The 18426-nt window shown below is 46.8% G+C and overlaps 1 protein-coding gene across 4 annotated transcripts in view; it reads right to left on the bottom strand.

Moving 5' to 3' along the window:
• Positions 1 to 7384: 7384 nt before the first annotated feature.
• The window catches only part of KLHL18 (kelch like family member 18), a 54639-nt gene continuing 43597 nt past the window's right edge, over positions 7385 to 18426 (bottom strand). For 3 of the 4 annotated variants that reach the window (XM_081247508.1, XM_081247506.1, XM_081247507.1), the window contains exons 7-10: positions 17079 to 17316; positions 13077 to 13181; positions 11362 to 11473; positions 7385 to 10625 (exon numbers count right to left, since the gene is read on the bottom strand). In XM_081247508.1, coding sequence (XP_081103634.1) covers positions 10239 to 10625; positions 11362 to 11473; positions 13077 to 13181; positions 17079 to 17316 — 842 coding nt within the window. In that variant the 3' untranslated portion in view covers positions 7385 to 10238. The remainder of the gene's footprint in view (positions 10626 to 11361; positions 11474 to 13076; positions 13182 to 17078; positions 17317 to 18426) is intronic. The other variant, XM_081247505.1, reaches the window with a different exon arrangement.

Below are 18426 nucleotides of genomic sequence, written 5' to 3' on the forward strand. Positions count from 1 at the left end.
TTATAAAAGAGACTACGGAGAGCTCCCTTGCCATGCCCATCATGTGAGGACACACAGCAAAAAGACAGCTGTTTGTGAACCAGGAAGCAGGACCTCACTAGACAGTGAATCTGCTGGTCCCTTGATCTTGGACTTCCCATCCTCCAGAACTGTGAGAAATAAATTTCTGTTGTTTATAAGCCACCTAGTCTTTGGTTTTTTGTTTTTTTTTTTTTGCAGTATGCGGGCCTCTCACTGTTGTGGCCTCTCCCGTTGTGGAGCACAGGCTCCGGACGCGCAGGCTCAGCAGCCATGGCTCACGGGCCCAGCAGCTCCACGGCATGTGGGATCTTCCCAGACCGGGGCACGAACCCGTGTCCCCTGCATCGGCAGGCAGACTCTCAACCACTGCGCCACCAGGGAAGCCCATTCTTTGGTATTTTGTTACAGCAGCCTGAACAGACCAAGACAGAGCATACAGCATATACTCCTTTTTTGTCTGGCTCTATCACTAAGCATCATTATTTTGAGATTCATTCATGTTGTATCAATACATCAGTCATTCCTTTTATTGCCAAGTATGGATGTATCACAATTTGTTATCTGTTTTATCTATTTTCTCTACCACTTATTGAGTGTCCTTGAGTAGGTCTCCTCCCCACTCAGCCTTTATTTGCACATGTATAAAATGGGGATATCCCTGCTATCTCTTCAACCAGGCTGTTGGGAGGATCTGACAAGACCTGATATGCAATGCTCTATAAAGAACCAAGGAGAGACTTCCCTGGTGGCGCAGTGGTTGAGAATCCACCTGCCAGTGCCAGGGACACGGGTTCGAGCCCTGGTCCGGGAGGATCCCACATGTCACAGAGCAACTAAGTCAGTGCACCGCAACTACTGAGCCTGCACTCTAGATCCTGCGAGCCACAACTACTGAAGTCCGCGCACCTAGAGCCCGTGCTCCACAACAAGAGAAGCCCCCACTTGCCGCAACTAGAGAAAGCCCGCGCACAGCAACAAAGACCCAATGCAGTCAAAAACAAATAAATTTAAAAAAAAAAAGAACCAAGGAGAGCTCTGTTTGGGATGGAGGGGGCCACACATCTTATCTGCTAAGGCAACTGTGTCTGAACTTCTCCCCAAACCATCCCAAGAAGAGAACAGGCCCTGAAGCCCTGGAGAGCCACTGGAGGGGTATGAACAGGAGAGTGACACAACTTTGGTTTATAACTTTACAATTTCACTCTGGCTGCTCTGCTGCCTATAGACTGCAGAGTGCACAAGGGTGGAAGTGGGGGCACAAGGGTGGAAGCAGGGACACCACTTAGGAGGCCACTGTAGTGATCCAGGTTCTAAGGGATATGCTGACAGTGTGGACTAGGATGGAAGCAGAGGATAGAATTGGATTGGAAATAGAGTCAACAGAACTAGGTCATGGCTTAGCTGATGGAGATGATGATGATGAATAACTTTCATCCCTTCCCCCCTCTAAAACCCAGCACTGGGTTCCTGACTAAACCACTGGGAAGATGAGAGATACACTATGAGGATGGGGAAAACTAAGGGCTGACCAGGTTTGAGGTTCCACTTTGGACATGGTCATACTGGGACATATCCAAGTGCATATGTGAATCTGTGCTGGCCCAGAGATAAGACTCCAGATGCCTTCCTCACATATGGGAAAGGGCAGTATCAGCTAGGGAGAGCTCACTCTGAGCTCCGAGGCCTCTTTATATTTGGAAGTTAGAAAGAGGTGGAAGTGGGCAGTACCAAAGTGGAGAGAAGAGATGATCATGATCTCTGAGACAAGAAGAGGTGAGCATCTCCAGACAAGGGAGAGAGGGAAAGTGAGGGGCTTGTAAGGGCACAGACCAGGCCCACTCTGGTAATATCAATCTCTGTTAATGGTGCAAGAATAGCCCTAACCACAAGAATCCAACCTTCTAAGAGAAGTGGGTACCCACCTTCAGGAGGCCCCCAGGCAAGTGAAAAAATTGAATTAGAAATTAAAAATCATCCTTCTAATAACAGGCCCAGATGGCTTCACTGGTGAATTGTATCAAATATTTTAAAAAATAATACTAATTCTTCACAAACTCTTAGAGAAATAAGTAGGAAACACTTCACTCATTCTATAAGGCCAGTATCAAAGGCCAAAGCCATCACAAGAAAAGAGAACTACAGAAAATAGCTCTCTAGTGAACACAGATGTAAAAACTACTCTTAAAAAATCAGCAAACCACCCAGCAACGTAAAAAGGATTACACACCATTACTAAGTGAGATTTATCCCAGGAATCCAATGTTAGGTCAACATCTTGAAAATCAATTAATATTATATACATATTAACAGCTTAAAGGACAAAAACCACATGATGATCTCAATAGGTGCAGGAAAAGCATTTGATAAAACCTAACACCCATTCATGAAAAAAACTTCTTCAGGGCTTCCCTGGTGGCGCAGTGGTTGAGAGTCCGCCTGCCGATGCAGGGGACGTGGGTTCGTGCCCCGGTCCAGGAAGATCCCACGTGCCGCAGAGTGGCCTGGCCCGTGAACCATGGCCGCTGGGCCTGCGCGTCCGGAGCCTGTGCTCGGCAACGGGAGAGGCCGCAACAGTGAGAGGCCTGCGTACCGCAAAAAAAAAAAAAACCCCAAAAAACCCCAAAAAAACTTCTTCAACTTGAAAAAAGACATTGATAAAAAATCCACAGCTTAACATATTTAATGGTGAAGGACTAAATGTTTAATGTTTTCCTCCCTCAGACTGAGAACAAGGCAAGAATGTCCACTTGTGCAACTTCTACACAACAGTGTACTGGAGGTTCTTTTTTTTTTGCCCAGGCCGTGCAGCTTTCAGGATCTCAGTTCCGCAACCAGGGATTGAACCTGGGCCATGGCAAGTCCTAACCACTAGGTCACCAAGGAACTCCCTGTACTGGAGATTCTAGCCAGTGCAACACAGCAGGAAAAAATTAAAGGCTTCTAGATTGGAAAGAAAAAAAGTTAAACTGTCTTCATTCACAGATGACATATCATGCATGTAGAAAATCCCAAGGAATACACATATACATTTTTTTTTTTTTTTTTTGCGGTACGCGGGCCTCTCACTGCTGTGGCCTCTCCCATTGCGGAGCACAGGCTCTGGATGCGCAGGCTCAGAGGCCATGGCTCACCGGCCCAGCCGCTCCATGGCATGTGGGATCTTCCCGGACCGGGGCACAAACCCGTGTTCCCTGCATCGGCAGGCGGACTCTCAACCACTGTGCCACCAGGGAAGCCCCAATTTTTGTTTTTAAAAGATAAAATCTAATAGGGAGTTCCCTGGGAGTCTAGTGGTTAGGTTTTGGCAGTTTCACTGCTATGGCCCGGGTTCAATCCCTGGTTGGGGAACATCCCTCAAGCCACGTGGTGCAGCCAAAAAAAAAAAGAAAAGAAAAACTAATAGCTAAGTTTAGCAAAGTCACAGAATATAAGATCAATATACAAAAAAACAACAGTATTTCTATATACTAGCCCCCAAAAAACCCCCAAATTAAAATTAAGCAAGCACTTCCATCCACAACAGCATAAAAACAAAAATACTTAGGATCAATTTAACAGAAGGAAGTGCAACACTCATACAACAAAAATGGCAAGATATTGCTAAGAGAAATAGAGGAAGATCTAAACAAATGACATTCCATGTTCATGGATTGGAAGACTTTGTATTGTCAGTATGGTAATTCTCCCCAAATGAACTATAAATTCAAGACAATATCTATTAAAAACCCAGAAAACTTTTTGTAGAAATTGACAAGCTGACCTATAAAAGCTATATGGGAATGCAAAGTACCTAAAATATTCAACAGAATTTTTAAAAAGAACAAAGTTGGAGAACTTACATTATCTAATTTTAAGACTTACTTTAAAGCTGGAAAACTCAGTACCATACAATCAGTGTGGTATTGGCTCATGGACAGCCATAGAGATCAATGAAACAGAATTGAGAGTCTAGAAGTAGAAGTTAACACTTATATTTATGGTTAACTGATTTCAACAACAGTACCAAAGCAATTCAATGGAGGAAGAGATAGCCTTTACAACAAATGTGCTGGGACAAATGGATATCCACGTACAAAAAAAGATGAATTTTAAAATTAACTCAAATGGATTATATACCTACACAAGAACTAAAATTATAAAACTTCTAGAAGAATTTCTTCATGACCTTGGGTTGGGCAAAAGCTTTTAAGATATGACACCAAAAAGCACAATAATAAAAGAAATAACTGATAAAACTAACTTAATCAAAATTAAAAACTTCTACAACATTATTAAGACACTATTAGGAAAATAAAAAGACAAGCCACAGACTGGGAGAAAATATTTGCAAATCATTTATCTGATAAAGAATCGGTATCAAGAATATGTGAAGAATTCTTTAACTCAATAAGACATATGACCCAATTTAAAAATGGGGAAGTTTTCAGTAGGTATTTTCCTACAGATAGACAAATGGCTGACAAGAACATGAAAAGATGCTCAAAAACCATTAGTTGTTAGAGAAATGCAAATTGTCAGTTTCTTAAAATGTTAAACATAAACTTACCGTATGTATGACTCAGCAATTCCACTCCTAGGAATATATTCGAGGAATGAAAATATATGTCACACAAAAACTTGTACATAATAGCAGTACTATTCATAAAAGCCCTAAACTGGAAACAACCTAAATATTCATCAACTGGTAAAAAAAAAAATGGATAAACAAAATGTGGTATATCCATACAGTGGAATACTATTCAGGAACAATAAAATAAAAAGAACTACTGATATATTCTATGACATGAATGAATTTCAAAAACATTATTCTAAGGATAGAAGCCAGACACAGAAGACCACATATTGTATGATTCCATTTATATGAAACATCTAGAACAGGGAAATATATAGAAACAGAAAGCAAAATAGTGGTTGCCCAAGGATGGGGGTGAGAATGGGGACTGTGTATGGGGCACGAGGAAACTTTATGGATTGATGAAAATAGTATAAACTGGGGTAGTGGTAATGGTTGCACAGCTCTGCACATTTACTACAAACTACTGAACTGCACATACAATGAGTGAATGTTAAAGTATGTAAATTATACCTCAATAAAATTGTAAAAAAAAAAACAACCAACAGTGATGCAAAACAAAGGGAAACTAGGAAGCATGATTAGGTGAAATCTGAATCTGGCTATACCTGACCTCAAGTTCGTCAAGAAACATAATGGTTGTATCTCTTCCATGTGTCTGGTGTTGGTACACAATTGTGGAGATTCTTAAGGAGCTCACCATCTAGTGGGTGAGACAAGCAAACAGGCCACTGCCCTGCTGGGATTCAGTCAGGGACAAGCATGGAGGAGAAGTACCAGGTTGACCAGAGATGCCAGACCACAGCAGCCTTCTATGCCATGCTAGGTAGTTTGGGTTTTTATCCTGAACTACAAACCTGGAAAAAGAGAATTAAATAGGGAACTGAGCTCCGTTAGAGGAAAACATTTGTGTATCACTAGAGATAAAATAGGAAACAGTAAGCCTGGGATAATTTCTGTAAGAACTGTGAGATTCCCTTGCCATTTTTCCATTGGGTAATGTTATGTTATTGTGAGCAGCAGTAAAAACCAGTACTGTTGATCTTTGGGGTGAAGAGGAGTGGGCTCTGCTGCTAGTTGGGAAAGCAGAGTAGTTCAAAGAACAACAACAACAGAGAAATGGAAAGTCAAGCAGATGAGTCTAGCTAAAGTTCACTGGCCCACTCTCTACCCATGAGCTCTTTGGTTCTGAGCAAAGGGGTGTAGGTTACATGGAAAGGGCTGTTAATACTTTAGAGGCATTTGACCTTTCTCCCACAGTAGAGCCCACAGATAATCTGGTTTCCTCTGTTTCAACACAAAGGTACCTGTTTCCATAATCCAAACAGGGTTCTTCTCTTTCTCTCGCTGCTCAGTCTGCTTCTCGAAGGCCATCACAGTACTGGGCAGCAGACCTCCACACTCGGGGCATGGAGGCTGGATGGATCAGCTGCTCCAGAGAACGAAGACACTGCTCTTTCCTCAGGTGAACTGGACTGTGAATGTGAAGATCTGGTCTCAATTCTTGACGGTACTACCAGTTAGTTGATGAATCAGGTCAGTTACTCAGCCCTTCGGAGAAAATTTATGTTAAAATGAGCTATGTCACCTATTGCACAGAGGTTACTGAGAGGACCAAGTGAGAATCAACAGTATTTATATGTGAAACGTGCTGGGGGGGTGTATGTGGGAGTGACATACCCTTCCAAAAACTTTTTTAAAAAGTTACCATCCAGGGCTTCCCTGGTGGCACAGGGGATAAGAATCTGCCTGCCAATGCAGCGGACACGGGTTCAATCCCTGGTCTGGGAAGATCCCACATGCTGCGGAGCAAATAAGCCCGTGAGCCACAACTACTGAGCCTGCGCTCTAGAGCCCATGAGCCACAACTACTGAACCCGCATGCCACAACTACTGAAGCCCGCGCGCCTACAGCCCATGCTCTGCAACAAGAGAAGCCACCGCAATGAGAAGCCCGTGCACTGCAACGAAGAGTAGCCCCCGCTTGCCACAACCAGAGAAAGGCCACATGCAGCGACGAAGACCCAACACAGCCACACACACACACACACACAAAAAAAGTTGTCATCCAAGAGTACAACCATTACCCACTGGATGAGGTTGACCATAAGCTGACTTTTGGTAAAGTGTGAATGAAGAATTTCCTAAAATCCACCACCACAGTAACCAGGATGCAATCTCGGGAAGGCAGATCTGGAATGTGGCTCTATCTGGGAAAGAGGAAACTAAACACTGGAGTCCGGTTCTCACACCGGGATAAGCATACCAACCATGGCGGAAACTTGCCTGCACAAGGGCCTGAGCTGCACCCCAGCCCTAGGGAATTGGTCTCTGGGGAGGGTTCTACAAGTCAACCTGTGGTTTAAAAAATTTCCAGTGACTTTTATGTGCACCAAAGCTAAGCACCTCTGGCTTGGAGGTATAAAAAAGGAGCTGGGGGTTTTGGCTCCAGGCGGTCACAGGCAGTCACATTCCACTTAGGAACTCTAGGAGTTTTATAGCAGGGAGTGAAGAAAAGGGGAAATCCAAGAGAAGTGGTGATCCGGACAGGAGCAAATATGCAACACGCTCATGAACTCTTTTGCATATATTTTTCATCAGAACCCATTCTTATAAAATACACGTCTCTCCAAAGCCTACTTTTGCCATGCTGCTGGGCTTTTTCCTTATTTTCACAGAAAGATTTTCACTTTGTCCAATATTTTTTCACTGAATTACAATAAAAATATGATTTACCTCTAATTTAAAAGAATAAAATCAGGAAAGGGCAAGAAGATATTACGAGTGTACTCTTTATTTCTCTTTGGTTTCTTAACACAAAAGACATGCGTTCTATAAATAAAAGGAATTTAAGATTTTTCTGGGAAACAATAACTTGGGGGGAGGGGGAATCAGAATTCCTACCTACTCACATCTCTGTGGCCAAGTCAAAAGGTTGGACTTCAGCTCCCATCCTGGCTTTGCTCTCGGATGAAACCCAGAAGAGAAGGCTCCTTGTGTTATCTAAGGGGAAATACCCTAGGACAGCAAATGCCACAGTCCTCTGCTCAGAGCTGGGCTGGACCCCAAGGTTCACTGTCCACAGTATCTGCCCTATACCCTTTTCACAATATCTATGGGTAGCATCTCTTCTTTTCATGGTTTTACTGGAAAGGCTCCAACACCAAAGGATCAGACCAGCCACCTGTAAACAGTCATCACCATCAGACTGAGGAACCAACTGTGGAGAGTGTGAAAATGTTAGTGTTTGCTCACTTGTGCTCAGAGCCCAGATCAAGGCACTGGCTTCACCTTACTTGGAAACACTGACCCCAGGTGGAGCAGTGTAACTTCTACACCAGGAGGTGGGAGTAGATGTGGGAAGGCTATCACAAGAGCAGCAGATCATGGGAAAATGATCTCTCAACCCCAATGGCAAAATCTGGGTCAGCATCCTAAGGACCTGGTGAGGCCCACTGGCTGATTCTTAACACATTCACAACCCAGGTTTGTCAGTGCTGTTGCAAATTCACAAAAGAAAGGGGCTTATAATAAGAATACAAGCACTGATAACTCCTCTCTAACAGGAAACACAGACCCCACCCTCCTTCCAAGTCTACCTCTTAACAGGCAAACCGACAGGGAGCGAGAAATGCCAGAGCTCTACCACGAGCCCAGGCTAAACTATATCAGATTGTTAAGTCTTTTAAAATAAAAACATCATTTTCAAGTGCTTTTAGCAGAGGCCCAGCTCCTAAGTGGCAGGTAACAAAGGTACTTCCCTCTGGAAACATGGCGATTGCACACACTGGTAAACCTCACAGTTCCAGGGTAGGAGAGATGTCTCAGGTGTCACATTGTGCCTTTCTGAACAGGCTTCCAGGACACCCAGGCAGGCAGCGATGGGCAGGAGACCAACCAAGTAGAGATTGGGACCCTGAGACCCAGTCTTGCATTGGAAATGTATCCTCTTTTAGTCTCTACTGGAAGAATTTTAGAAAACCAAATTTTGGCAGCAGCAGTTGAAGGACAGCTCCACTGCCCAGTGCACTGGTAAGAGAAGAGTCCTCCTGTTGGGGTCCCACTGTGCAGCATCAAGGTCCCATCCAGGGAGGAGGAAGGAGGAGCATGGAGTCTCTTCAAGAGGTCATTAGCTAAGATCATAGGAAGAAATATAAAATCTGTTCTTTGCAGCAGCAAGAGATTCTTTCGGCTTTTAGTTCTTTATGTCATTAAGCCAGCTTTGCTAGAATATAAAGGTCCACCTTGCTGGTCAGTCTGCCAAGGGCTGGAGGGGAGACCAGACCCCTGGAATTGGCGAGTGGATGGAGGAGCAGCGGACTGGCAGGGTAGATAAGGTTACTGGACCACGCCAGCCGTGGCTGGTGGAAGGACCAAGTCTCTGGTTAGGTTCTAGAGGTACAAATGGTCAATGTACCTCAGAAGCATCACGATGAAGAAAACTACCCAAGAATGATAGATGGGCAAATGAGAATCTGGCCAGACCTGCTGTTACCTGCTGGTCAAATAAGGAAGGAATGAAAGTGGGGTGGGAATCTGCATGAGTGCCATGGTGGCAGTGGGAGATAACCACAGGGGCATCTGGAGCCTCCAGCGACAAGTTGGAGCTCCCACCTAGAAGAGTGGCAGTAACTTAGCCAACTCACTAAGCCTACGATTAAAAAAGTCCTCTGATAGTGGGTGTGAAGACAAACCCCACGAGCACCTTGCTACAGGACTGGTCGAGTGCACACTGATTCTGGACACGCAGGGGCTCAGAGGGAACCCCGAGTGCCATGCGAGGCCTTAGGACCCTGGGATCCGAATGTGGGAGCGGATACCACCCTTTTCACGTTGGGTGGTTTTCCATTTAAACACATATTTGCCTCTAGTGTCTTTTATGTTTTCTTCTTGCAAAAAAATGTTCACTTTAAAAAATTATTTTTCTTTTCAGTTTCTTTCAAGTGTTTCTTTAACTTTCCTTCAGTTTCTTTGAAGTATCTTTTATCCTCTCCCTCTGTTTCTCCTGAACAAGATGAAAAAGACCTCACTGAAATCCCAAAATTAGACACAGGAAAAGCTTCTGTTCTTCCTGCTTACTCAGCAATGCAGACAAAATTCTCGGTGCACTCGGATGGGAGGAGGAGGTGCGTGTGTGCAACCAGCACTGCTGTGGCTGCAGCCTTGCAGTGAGGACAACCCGGCCTGTGTCCCTCCTCTCCCACCCACACCCCACAGTTTCCAACACGCTTGGCCATTGAAGCCACCCCATCACAAACTGGCCACAACACAGCTGCCGAGCAGTAGGCAAGGAGTGTCAGATGGAAGACACTCTGCAGATGGGCGACCCACAGAGCTGTGGCAGGTGAGAGCTGGGCTTGGATGGAGCCTGTGGACATGTGGACCAGCAAAGCAGTCCTGTGTCACCAGCTGCGGGACCCAGAGGGGCTTCTGTCCCACGCTGTGCATCTTGATGACCTAGGCCTGATGGTCACAAGGGCTGCACAGGGAGGGAGGACTTAAGCACCTGGAAAAACTGTACCTCTGGCGAGCTCACATTTCACCCTGTCTTCTGGTCCACCACCTCTTCCGAGGGGGACTATCCCTGGAAGGAAGTGACTGTGTTTGTACCAGATCCCTACCCCACCACATCCCACCCTTCGCCTTAGATGGTGAGGAGAGGGATGCAGCCCACACCGACCCCTCCCTCGTGACATGCCATGGGGGCCATAAACGTCCAGCGGTCCATGTCTGGGTCGTACATCTCCACCGAGCTCAGGTTCGACTGCCCATCGTAGCCCCCCACGGCGTAGAGCCGCCCACAGCTGGCCACCAGGGAGACCCGGCTCCGGCGTGTGTGCATGGGGACTATCAGGCACCACTGGTCCGCCACAGAGCTGTACACCTCAGCAATGCTGAGGAAGCCCGAGCCGTCGTAGCCCCCGCACACAAACATCTTGCTTCCCAGGGATGCAGCTCCATGCCGGCAGCGCTTGTTGAGCATGCCGGCCGCCGGGTGCCAGGTGGCTGTGTGGTGGTTGTAGTGTTCCACCTGCAGTGGGGAGAGAGGTGCAGGTTCGGGACAGTCAAAGCCAAAGCTTGGTCACCGGTGGCCCACCTGGCATCAGGCCCCAGGGGGAGGCCTGGGGACAAGGAGCTCTGCCAGTGTGTGCTCTGCCCGATGCCCAGTTTCCTCAGCTGCGCACCTGCTCATGGGCTTATAGGGACAGGTGAGAGAGAGATGGCCTAACCTGACCAGTTCTGTTTACACCTGAGGAAACAAATCAAGGAGTTGCCCAGGATGCACTGCTATGTAGTGACAGAGCCGGGATGAGAGCAGGGTCTCCTGAGATCCGTGCAGTGTGTTCCCTCACAGCACTGACTGACTTTGGAGGGACCAGTAAATGGCTCTTGAGATTTTTTTAAAAGAATAAATGCAATTTCAAACAAATTATCCAGAAGAATGCAACTATTTGAAAATTCACCCTCTGTATATGACTGGGCTTACTTTGGGCAGGAATTTCACTGGGTCTCACGCAGCATCCGCTGGGGAACTGAACAGGGTGGGGGTGTGGGTGGTATGGCCACACCCTATCTCTCTCCTTTGTGCACACTGGTTCCCATTCTTGGAGGCATTTCGGAGCATGTGGCAGATGGCCTGAGGCCTCTAGATGACACCTTACCTAGCAATGGCAAGGCTGAGGCTTTTTCCAAAGAATATCCTTTCAAAATAACTCTCAAAGATAACAAGAGTAGGTGCCCTTAGCCCAGGAGGAGCCCAGACTCACACTATTGAAGATCTGCAAACCGTCATGGCCGCCCGACACGTATATCCTGCCCTCAAAGACTGTAACCCCTGCAGCACTGCGATTGGAGCTCATCGGGGTCACCACAGTCCACCTTCAGGAAAGAGGCAAAGTAGAAGGGGAGCCATGAGATTTGGTGTTCCTGTCCTCCCAAGACAGCTTAGAAGGATTCAGGGGAACTGTGCTGTGCTCGGTCTCACCCTGGACGATCTCCCCACTTCTTGTCGCCTCCCACACCGCCTCTGCTAAGGGCTCACTCTGGCTGCCGCCTCTCACTTTAAGCTTCGGGCCCATAGCTGGTCACCTCTGCCGGCACTCAAAATTAGCATTGCCCAAGCAAGACCTCTCTGATAGATCTGCTCCTCCATCACACTCCCTGGTCTCGATAATGGGACCATTAGCTACTTAGTTGCTATACTTATAATCTCAGCATTTTCATGACCTCTTCTCCATCATCCTCAACATTCTGTGGTCACCACGACCCCCCTGGTTTGCTTCCTAGTCACTGCTTGTCCCCATCCCACTACTGCTGCCCTAGCTCTGGCCTCTCACTGGACCACTGCAACAGTCCCCTTACAGGTGGTCTGGCTTTCAGACCATCCCCATTCCGATCCTGCACAGCAGGTCCTCTAGTGAGGACTCCTGTTTCCTCTAAGGCAGAATCCAAGTTCCTTAATGTGGTTCTTTACCACTTGGTCCTCATCCACTTTCCAGCTTCGCCTCCTGCCATGTGCCACCCACACATGCTCCTCAACCACACACAGCTCTTTCTTATCTCCAAGCCTCTCTTCCTGCTGTCCCCCCACCTGGGATGCACGTCTCCCACTATCCACGATGGGTCTCCCCTTAGAAGACATCTCTGCAACCTGACTCTCCCCACCAGCTGTGGGGAAGATGAGAGCCCTCCCCACTCTGTGCCCAAGAGCTCTAGACATAGGCACCCAAGGGAGGACGATCATCTTGTGCTGTGGCCCCAACAGACTAGGTGCTACTTAAGGAGCTGAGACATCCTGCTCGCTGCCCGATACATAGTAAGTTGGTTAAGTGAATGGAATATTGGCTTAAAAGCACTGTGATGAATCCATTCTACTAATGTGCTTATATTGTTATAGTAAAAGCAGATTCAAATACTGAAATGAAGAACTCGGGCTAACCTTGCCAGTGTTTTCCAAAGAGTGTTCCGCAAAATAAGTCCACCAGATGGTGACAGGTGTTAGATAAAATGAAGTTAAGAGGTTTCTCTGCCGCATAATTTTTCAGTCTTTAAAATAGTAATATGTATTATGGGAAGATGAGGCCTCTGGTGGTACAGACATCAATGTTTCCCAAGCTTCTTTGAGTATTTGAAACATAACTTTTTTTTTCCAAATCCTATCTTACCCACTTTGGAAAGTGCTGTTCATCTATTTCTCATCCCCTTTCACCTGCATTTCTATTAAAATGCGCTGATATAGTTAAGAGGTACAGAGCATTAATAACTGTTTCCAAGTATCTAAGCAGACTGTTTTTAGAATTTATTTAATCATTCATTCATTTAACCAAAAGTTATTAAATACCTATTATATGCAAGGTACTACAGGGGCTAAATAGGTGAGATATTCCCTATCCTTGAGAAGCATGATTAAAAGACTGCAGTTCTGATTTTTCATACTCTGTTTAGCAAGCTCCAGTTGCCCCAGGGGAGCTGGAGTCCTTACTTGTCCGTCTCAGGTGAGTAGGTCTCCACAGAGTTCAGAGAAGAGTTGCCATCATAGCCACCACAGACGTAGATCTGCCCGTCCAGCACGACCGTCCCCATGGCACTGAAACAGAGGTGTCATCCCGATGGGCCTCAGACTTCTTGGGGCAACCTCTCACGCTCACTGAGAAGTAAACCTAGCCCCCAACTGCCTCTTTCTAGAACAGACCTAAATCCCAGGAATGTGACTAAGCAAAGTGTAACACTGAGGGGAAAGGAGCTGCCCTGTGGTTCCTCTTGCCTCCCGCCCCCCTTCTTGGGGTTACTTCCTCTCCCTCCTCCTCAGTCCCTGATATGCTCATCTTCCACCCTGCCGTGCTCAGGGTCTGATTTACCTTTAAGGCCCAGGTCAAATTCCTCTCTCTCCTCCTCCAAAAGCCATCCTGAATCCCCCAGCAAGAATTACTCCCTCCCAACCCCACACTCCCAGAGCAGCTCCTTTATCACAGCTCCTGTCAGTCGTCCATTCGTTCAGCACGTTTTCATCAGGCCCTCATGAGGCACACCACGCACCAGGTTTAGAGAACTGAGCAAGCCACACTCCTGCCCACGGGGTACCAGGAATCGACCTGCCATCTCTTAACAAGTGGGGACCTCCTGGAAGACTGGGGTCTCTATCAGTGTGACCCTGACAGTACTTAGTGTGGTGCTTCGTACGTAACAAGCCCTCAACATACGTTTGTTGTGTTACCTTGATTTCCCCACGCAATTCACTATAAAGTTTGACAGACATCTTTTCATTACATACATGGCCCTGCATGTCCCCTAATTTGTCTCAGTGGGTGAGGCAACAGCTTCTGTTTGTTTCGTACTTACTACACACATCAGGTGCTCCACACTTGCTATTTTCCACTCTCACACATCCGACATGAAGTATCACCATCACCACTGTATAGATGAGTAGCTGTGGCTTGGGGAGTCTGGGCTATCCTCTCAGGGCTGCCCAGAGAGAGGCATGCCTTAGATTTCAATGACACAAGTCTGATTCCCACACTGTTCATCATGCCAAGCTCTCCTAAGAATCTTCTACATAAAGCCTCATGAAAAATTAAACATGAATGCCAAGCTGCCCGATTCACTGTTTTCAAACCTGATGCTGGAGAAGATTAAAAATGAATCTGGGTGCCTAACAAATAGGAAAATAAACTATACCAGGCTTTACAGCCCCCTTTCAAATGTACACAGCAAATCAAAGTGATCCACACGATGTCCCTGAACCAGCCTGAAAGAGGAAAAGGACCTGCCTTGGGAGAGGACTGTGGGAAGGTCACAAACTCACTAGACATGTCACTATCCTTCTAGAAGTGGACAAAAGTAACAATTTAGGAGTTCAACAAAAATGTAAGGAAGAATTGATAGGTGCCACAAAACTGTGTGAGATTAACTATCAATGAACGGTAAAGACAGTGTGAAGAGATAAGGGGAAGAAATGCTGACCAGTGTGGACTGGATAAGGCATGGGAGAAGGCTCCACGCAAGCAGCCTGGAAGACTGGAGAAGGACAGGGAATGACGGCAGAAAAGAGGCTGTCACCAACTGGCAGGACAGAGGGTGTGTGGTTCATCAGGGGAGAAGTGACTATGAACATTTTAAGGTAGCCTGTAATTTAAAGGGGACGAAATGGAGCTGGGCCCACGCTACTGATAACAGGGCATTAACCACAGTGAGGGAAAGGGCTACCCGCAGGGCCCCTCCCAGGCAGCACTCCAAACCCTGCGACATCACAGCTAGCAAGTGGCCCAGAGCAGACACACAATGAAGAACAACTGATTGACATCAAAGCGAAAAAGGTCCTCCTCGTTGGGGATATATATGGAGCAGTGAGTCATTCGAGGTCACAGAAAGCTGCAAAGTATCCAAGGAGCAAGAAGGGGAAGCACGGAGGCTGAGGTGGCGGGGAAGGAAGGAACCATGAGAGTGTAGCTTACGGCTTCGGGAGGAGTAGATCTTATATACATACTTTTTCTTCCAAAAACGAAGCTACTTTGGCCTTTGGTGAATCTTACTGGTACAAAGGCAGATTCCCCCCTGCTCAAGGCCACAAACAAACACTACTGAACGTGATAGACCATGTGTATCACAGACCATGTGTGACAGTTTTGTGTGACAGTTTCATGTGGCAAAGGACTTCCACACTGAAACATGACTCTTCTTCCTGACCACAGTCAATGACTTGATCTTTTTTTTTGGTGGTCATGTGATCTTACAAGTAGAAAACCCAAATCATGGCCAGACAAAGGGGTCTGTAAGGCAAACACTCAGACGAGAGAATTACAAAGCAGAAAGGCCTTTAAAGGGCAACTGGTCCAGTGGTTTTCGAACTGCCTCTTTCAAAAAAAAATTTCATTTACCTTTTGCCTCCTAAAGTTGGGCATATGTCAAGGAAGCTCAATACATAAAGGGATAAATGCAGAGCTGTTCTGGTTAAACAGGTAGGGGGCCTTGGATGGCTGACCTATCTTCTGTTAGTTTTGGAAGAGAAACAACAGAGCGTCATCTGAAACCACGATCTCGGGGCTTCCCTGGTGGCGCAGTGGTTAAGAATCTGCCTGCCAATGCAGGGGACACGGGTTTGAGCCCTGATCCCGGAAGATCCCACATGCCACGGAGCAACTAAGCCCGTGCGCCACAACTACTGAAGCCCGTGCGCCTAGAGCCCATGCTCCACAACAAGAGAAGCCACCGCAATGAGAAGCCCACGCATCGCAACGAAGAGAAGCCCCAGCTCGCTGCAACTAGAGAAAGCCCACGTGCAGCAACGAAGACCTAACGCAGCCAAAAACAAACAAACAAACAAACAAACAAAACACCACAATCTGGGGCGGCTACCCCAAGGGTAAGAGAACACAGAGCCTGTCCAGTTACACTCTTCCCCTCCAAAGCTCCTGCCGTCCAACCATGACAATACCCCACACACGGCTGACGTAAGGAAGGATGCTGCCAGTCACTTTGGCACTAAGAAGACTAAATGGAGGCACTATGTTTTCTTACTCAGGAAATGTGAGCAGGAGGAGACAAGTGGCTGGAAGGCGTTAAGAGAAATAAATTCGGGACTTCCCTGGTGGCACAGTGGTTAAGAATCCGCCTGCCAATGCAGGGGACATGGGTTTGAGCCCTGGTCCAGGAGGATCCCACATGCCACGGAGCAACTCAGCCCATGTGCCACAACTACTGAGCCTGCGCTCTAGAGACCGGGTGCCTAGAGCCTGCGCTCTGCAACAAGAGAAGCCACCACAATGAGAAGCCCGCGCACCGCAAGGAAGAGTAAGGCTGGCCGCAACTAGAGAAAGCCTGAGCACAGCAATGAAGACCCAATGCAGCCAAAAATAAATAAATAAATAAATAAATAAATAAATAAATATCTTTTTTAAAAAAAGAGAGAGACATAAACTCGGTCCACCTCACAACTAGCTGGGTGCTCATGCCTGGGGGACGTGTGGCATCCAGAAGTAAAGAGCACTGTTGTGGTTCACACACTCCCTGGTAGTGAAAGCACATGTGGGTCAGGGATCCTGGGGGAAAGAAAGTATAAAGAGGAGCACCTCGGATTCCCTTTTATGACTAATAAAGTTAAATTCTCCTCATTCTTCAGGTTTCAACTTTAATCTCACCTCTTCCCTGAAATCTTCCAGACGTTCCAGTCCAGCTTCTCTCCTGCCTCGCGCCTTCCATAATACAAACCTTTAGTCCTTACCTGGCACTTAAATAATAATACAACTTCCACACGTCCCTGTCTTCCCTGTCTTGTCTCCCCAGGTTCCTCAAAGGACAAGGCAGGGGTTTTACTTTTAAGCAGATGGGGGCTGGCTTCTAGGAGGTACGGGCAGTGGCTGGCCTGGCTGCAGGGGATCCCCAGGCTGAAGCTAGCGTCTACTTTATAATGTGCCCTGCTTGTCTAGCATGGTGTCCCCCAGAGGCCTGGTGTGTATGCTCAGGACATACAGACTGGCTCCCAGAATACCTTCTCTTGCTATTCATGCTCCCCACTCGGGTCCACGTGTCCGTCTCTGGGTTGTAGACCTCCACAGTGCTCAGCCGCAGCTGGCCGTCATACCCCCCGATGGCATAGAGGAGCCCGTTCACCACGGCCACACCGACACGGCTGCGGGCTGTGGTCATGGGATGGCACTTCTCCCAGCGATTGGCGATGGGGTCGAACACTTCCACCACATTCAGGGAATCACCTGCATAAAAATTTGCTACTCAAATTAAAACAAATGAGACCGCTCGTTTAGATCACAGCTGTTGTGCAATGATTATACGGAATGTTCAACTTCGTCCTATCAGCTCTTCCCGCAGAATTACTCAAGCCAGGAGGGCACACTAAGAAACTGCAGCCATGATTAACCTCAAACTTAATTGTTTAAGGAAAATCAGAATCAGACAGGAGGCATTTATTTACTTTCTGGAGAGGGCAGTTTTAAGTTGCAAGGAGGTTCTTCACCTGCTTAAAGGCAGAGGTGAAGGCAAATGGATCCACTATTTCCCCGACACAGAGCAGGAAATGGCTTCCAATGCGACTCTCACTTCCTAGTGGTGACCCTGGGCAAGCTGCTTTGTATCCCCATCTTCTGTTCTCACATGTGAAATAATCTCCATAGCAGAGTTCCCATGAGGATTAAATGATATAATATGTAAAACACCTAGCACAGTTCTAGAATATACTAAGTACTCAATAAATAGTAGTCACAGAAGCAAGGAATAATAACTCCAACCCTACCGTTTTCATCAGTTTTTTAAGATCAAATAAAATAACTCCCTCCCTGTTTTATTCTGCTTTGGGACACTCAGCACCTGCTAAGCTCTAGCGTTTACTAGTTGAGGACTTACCTTTCCCAGGTCATATGGTTAACAAGTAGCGGAGGCCAGTACCCCCCTCCCATTAACTTTCAATTAAAAACAAAACTGCCCAGGACTGCCCACCAGCTCCCCACCTCCCACAAGCTTGGGCTGACTCTGAAAAGGCCTGGCCTTCACATCCGAGGTGACGACTCCCTGTGCCACTGCGCTGCAAGGATTCACGTGTCTCCACTGCCCTCTCCTAGACTGCTACTGCCCTGCAGTGGTGCCTGGGGTGGGCAGGAGTGGGGGTGCCCCATGGAGGTTTCCTGAAAACTTGACTGTATGATACTAGAACTGCCAATAACACATGGACTACAAGGCATGTGGGTTTCACTGGAGGTAAGAGGTGAAGAGTAAAAAATATTGATAGTGCAGACCATGCGTATTTGGAGAATCTTCCTTCTTATGGTGACACTCTCACAGTCTAAGTCCAGAGATCCACATGACCGAATGTGATTAGCCTGGTA

The sequence above is a fragment of the Mesoplodon bidens genome, assembly GCF_964165515.1.
Source record: "Mesoplodon bidens genome assembly, chromosome: 10".
NCBI lineage: Eukaryota > Metazoa > Chordata > Mammalia > Artiodactyla > Ziphiidae > Mesoplodon > Mesoplodon bidens.